The sequence below is a fragment of the Protobothrops mucrosquamatus genome, unplaced genomic scaffold (assembly GCF_001527695.2).
Source record: "Protobothrops mucrosquamatus isolate PMUCROS unplaced genomic scaffold, P.Mucros_1.0 scaffold539, whole genome shotgun sequence".
In the NCBI taxonomy this organism is placed as follows: Eukaryota; Metazoa; Chordata; class Lepidosauria; order Squamata; family Viperidae; genus Protobothrops; species Protobothrops mucrosquamatus.
In genome coordinates, this window is record NW_015386844.1 from 199,663 (window position 1) to 204,532 (window position 4,870).

General features: G+C 39.7%; 1 protein-coding gene across 1 annotated transcript in view; it reads right to left on the reverse strand.

Moving 5' to 3' along the window:
* Positions 1-1,891, reverse strand: part of CACNG1 (calcium voltage-gated channel auxiliary subunit gamma 1) — a 27,720-nt gene extending 25,829 nt beyond the window's left edge. Inside the window, exon 1 of the mRNA XM_015816961.1 lies at positions 1,448-1,891. Within this exon, the coding sequence (XP_015672447.1) occupies positions 1,448-1,691 (244 nt within the window). The 5' untranslated portion in view covers positions 1,692-1,891. The remainder of the gene's footprint in view (positions 1-1,447) is intronic.
* Between the last annotated feature and the right edge of the window lie 2,979 nt (positions 1,892-4,870).

The window sequence follows — 4,870 nt, forward strand, 5'->3', positions numbered from 1 at the left end:
AGAGAGATAGATGATATATATGATAGAAAGAGATAGAAATAGATGATAGATGGATGATAGATAGATGATAGATAAATGATAGGTAGATAGATAGATAGATGATAGGTAGATAATAGGTAGATAGATCGATGATATAGAAAGATACAGAGGCATAGATACCCCCTTCCTATCTTGCCTTATTCATTCTGCAAATACAATCACCCTGAGTCTTATTTTATTGAAGAGAGTTATCTGTTCTGAAGGCTCTGTAAATCTGGTTACAGGGTCAAGGACCCCAAAAAAGAGAATCCTATTCTCAACTCTAGAAAAATCCATAGTTCTTTTTTCACAGTAGTATATAGGTAATCCTTGACTTACGGCCATTTGTTTAAAGATGGTTCAAGGTTACAGCAGCCTTGGAAATAGCGACTTATGACCTGTACTTGCACTTACGACCATCATAACACTCCCTCCCACAGGGTCATGTGATTGCAATTCAACTGCTTGGCACCTGGCTCACATTTATGACTGGTTGCAGCATCCTATGTTCATATGATCGTGATTTGTGACCTAGTTTACTGATTTCCAATAAAAAACACTCATTGTGGTGATTCACTTAACAAACATTATAAAAACTGTCATAAAATCATGTCCAACTGACTTACAACCCTGTCTCGGTTGTGGTCATAAACCAATGACTATCTGTATGGTTATTCTATGTAGTCCTATTCCCAATGCAGAATTCATACTCCAGTAGCCTTTATTTATTCTGCCTTGACACCACTCTTCCAGTCTAGTGGAATGGAAAAGATTGCCCCATTCCCATTTTTTTTCTGAAGCCAAACCAACAGTAAAAATATACAAAGGAGTAGCTTGACAGTGAGCTCTCTTCCTGGCACCACAACCCTTGGAAATAATCAAACCCTAAACTATGTATCAACCATGCACAATATGATTCAAACACGATCCTTGGGGGTCTAGGCCAGGGGTGTCAAACTCACGACGTCACGTCACATATCGTGACTTTTTTTCCATTGTCGGCAATGGGGTGGGCGCGGTTTCTTCATGATGCATTCGGCCCGCAGGCCAGCAGTTTGACACTCCTGATCTAGGCTTTTAAGTGTGCAGAATCTATTCTAACCTTGATCAATTATGTGAGAAACGTGGAGATATTTTCCCAGAACCTTTCTTTGCACTCAATCACATTCCCATTCTTGATGCTGAATGCCAATAACCTATCAGGTCTGTGACTGCCCATTCTCTCTGGTTTTCTTTTAATGCATTTTCCCTCCTCTACAAAACCACCAGGAAGTTGCCTGGATAATTTATGCCAAGAGAGACAGAACTTCAAAGAAGTGAGAACAAACAGGCCAGGGGGTTAAGCTGAAAGCAAAAGTCATGGCTGAACTGCATGGCCTCAAGCAAGCCTGCCAAGGTGCTTACATAGGGATCAGAGCAACCAACGTACCTCCTGGCAGGCTTATGGGCCCACAACCCTGTTCCTTCTCCATCTTGTTTTCTTCAATGTAGATCCGTTTGATACACAGCCGCCATAACCCAAAGTGAGCTGTCTCACAGGTAGTGTTGTATTCCTCCACCTTAGGATTCAGCACAGCCCAGTGATCGGTCACCACTGCCGTGAACATCAAGGCAACCCCTATCAAAATAATAGCAAAGGTCACCCGGACTTTGAGAGCCTTGCCTTCGGTCATGGCTGGAAAACGTAGGGTAGAAAGAGGGGCTAGGTGCTGCTTCTGCTCCTCTGGCAAGGAGCACCGAGAGTTGTCGGAGGCGTCTCCCGAAAGGCTTGGCGTAGCTAAGCATGTTCAAATGTCAGCCCTGCCATCCCAGAGGGGAGGAGGTTGGGGGCTGGGGGAAGACGGGCAGTCGGCTGCATGTACACCTGTTGGGATCTATCAGATGACAGGACTGGCTTGGACTGAGGAACTGCTATTAATGTATAGAAGGGGTGGAGTCACCAGGGCTGTTCAAATTACAGGGTAGGTAGGGAATTCCGAAATCAGACATGAAGCAGAACTGTGTATAAGGAATGATCCCTTCACCATGCCCCCTCTGCCCCAGTTTGCATGACGCTGTGGTTTGTGCATACTCTTCAAGAATAGTCCTGAATACTATCTGACTGTAGCAGTAGAACTGGAAATGTCTGTCCTACTCTCCAGTTAAGTCAAATGTTCCATCAAGAAAAGCCGAGTTGTCTTTCTAGACTTAAATGTTGGCTTGTATGTGTGGTTGCTTTCGGATACAAGCCCTCTGTTTTGGCTGCTCACACAGAGGGACAAGAAGCCGGAATGAACATTAGGAATTCATCAGTTACTGCTTAGTTTTTTGTCTCGACCCAGTACATACTTTTTAACATAGCTGATTTTTCTTACTGAATAATAGTTTGCTTACAGGAACTGGGAAGGGATGGGAGAGCGAATGGCTTTCATCCACTGGCTTTCATGCCCAAGTGAAGCCTAGAACTTGCAACCTCTTGGTTTCTAAGTCGGCACCTAGAATAGTGTTTCCCGAGTCCAGACATCTTAAAATGGCTAAGGTTGGAAAACACTGACCTAGAATGTTGTCATTGTTCCGCTGCACAAAAGGAAATGTAGCAAGAGTGCAGAAACTATTGATGAATGAGTGCATTAAATGTTCCTGTGAAAATGTTTTTTAGAATTCTGAAAAAAGGGCACAAGGTGAACAACATTTGACCAGCACAGTGTGACTTCATGCTGAGTAGGAAGTATGTAGGCCAGGTGTTTGCTCATCAGCAGATCACTGAGAAACAGATGAATATGAGGAAGACTACTGCACAATTTTTGCTCCAGTAAAAATATATAAAGAAATGAATAGGCTTATTTACATGTTATCTTTATTGCTTTATTATATAGATAAACAAAGTAACTTAAAACAGTACAAAAAAGAGAAAAAAATTAAGAGATCTCCAAAAAAGAGGACACACCCACAAACATGTCCATATGCATGTATCTTATAAAAATCTGCCTTTAATCCTTGAACACACAGAATAATATTAGTCTTTTTTCACATTGGTAGAAAGAAAGGTCAGAAGTGGTTATTGAACCCATCTTGACAATGCAAAATTTTAAATTAGGTCTGGTATCTGGCAGAATGTTTCTAACAGACTACACTTTAACTACTCTCAATGCATGGCAAATCTAGAATTTTCATCAATTGATTAATTCTAGATCTTTTGATAAATTAATAACATCTTTAAACCTTTTTTTCTTAGCATCCCATTAAAAATATATTAAACTATAAAAGGACAAGCAAAGAGTATTGCAGTATATGTGTCAATTTTCTTTCCACCATATTGCCACACTTCCTACATATGATTAATGATCTATGACTTATCACTTTGTTGTTTTTATGTACACTGAGAGGTTATGCACCGGAGACAAATTCCCTGTGTGCCCAATCACACTTGGCCAATAAAGAATTCTATTCTATTCTATTCTATTCTATTCTATTCTATTCTATTCTATTCTATTCTATTCTATTCTATTCTATTCTATTCTATTCTATTCTGGGATTCAAATATGTGAACAACTGGTTCTCTGTGTGGATGCCGCTTCTGGAAGTCTTTTCTGGGCCTGGGCAACAAAATATTAGCTACCGATTCTGCCGAAGTGGTGCGAACCAGCTGAATTCCACCATTCATTCTATTCTATCGTGGTTGTTGTTTTTGCTGTTGTTGTTGTACTTGACTTTAATCCTGCAGGGTTTCGATGCATGGTGATAAGGCTGAATTGTGGAACAGTTTGCCGTAAACTGAAGGTTGCTAAATATAAGGGTAGTAAATCCACAGCAGTTCTTGAAGACGTCTTCAGGGCAGTTAATTGGGGAGAAAGAGGCATTATTACAAATCATGAAAAGTTCACTCACCTCTGGTTTGCCAATGACACTGAGATGATCAATCACAACATCAAAGAAGATGAAAACTGTTTAAACAAGCTCAGTGGAGCAAGTAATGAAGTTAGCTTAAAGATCAATAGAACCAAAACTCAATATATGCGCAAGTGATTTTGCCAATACCACAAAATGAAGCTTGGAAATGAACCAATAGAAGATCTGGATTCTTCCATCTAGCTTGGTCAGGAAATCAATAATTCATACAAAATTGACCAAGAAGTATGACACACAAGAACTACAGTAGCTCAGCTCAACTCAGCACAGCTTTAATGACATAAAAACATTTCCCCAACAGATGGGAAACGCTGAGACAAGAGCAATACTTTCCACACCTTGACATTTGCAGAAAGAACCTATGGATCTGATGTGTGGAACTGACAGAAATCAGATATAGAAACATTTTGAGTCACACAGCGCATAATGGAAAAATAAATGCCAAAGATCCCTCTTTGAAATAGAACTGGAAATGAAGAAATTCAACAACAATTTCAAAGATGTCATAAAAACTGCATTAAAAATGGAAATACTGTGTAAAAGGGCAAGGCACATTGTATATTTATCTGATAATAAGTGGACACAAAAAGTGGAAAACTCATGGTTGGGTGAAACGGATGAGATTCTGCAAAAGGGAGAGATGATATGTTCAAGAAAAAAAGAGAAAGTGTGAAGAAGTTGATGGACATAGTGGCAGTTTTTCAAACATAGAAAGGTATGATGGAGAGGTATAATGGATATAATAGAAGGGGACAAAAGTTACTTAATGCCATATCATTCAGAAGTGTGGCAATACAACATTCCATCAGTTTGAATTAAATATCAAAATGAAAGCTCCAAGAAGCAACAGCAGTAGTTTGGATTGGGTAAAACTGAATTAATTCTTCCTCTAAAAAGTGCAGGGTTTTATTTTTTTTATGTGGGAGAGCTCTTGAGCAGAATTTTAATTGTTAGATTTTGGGGA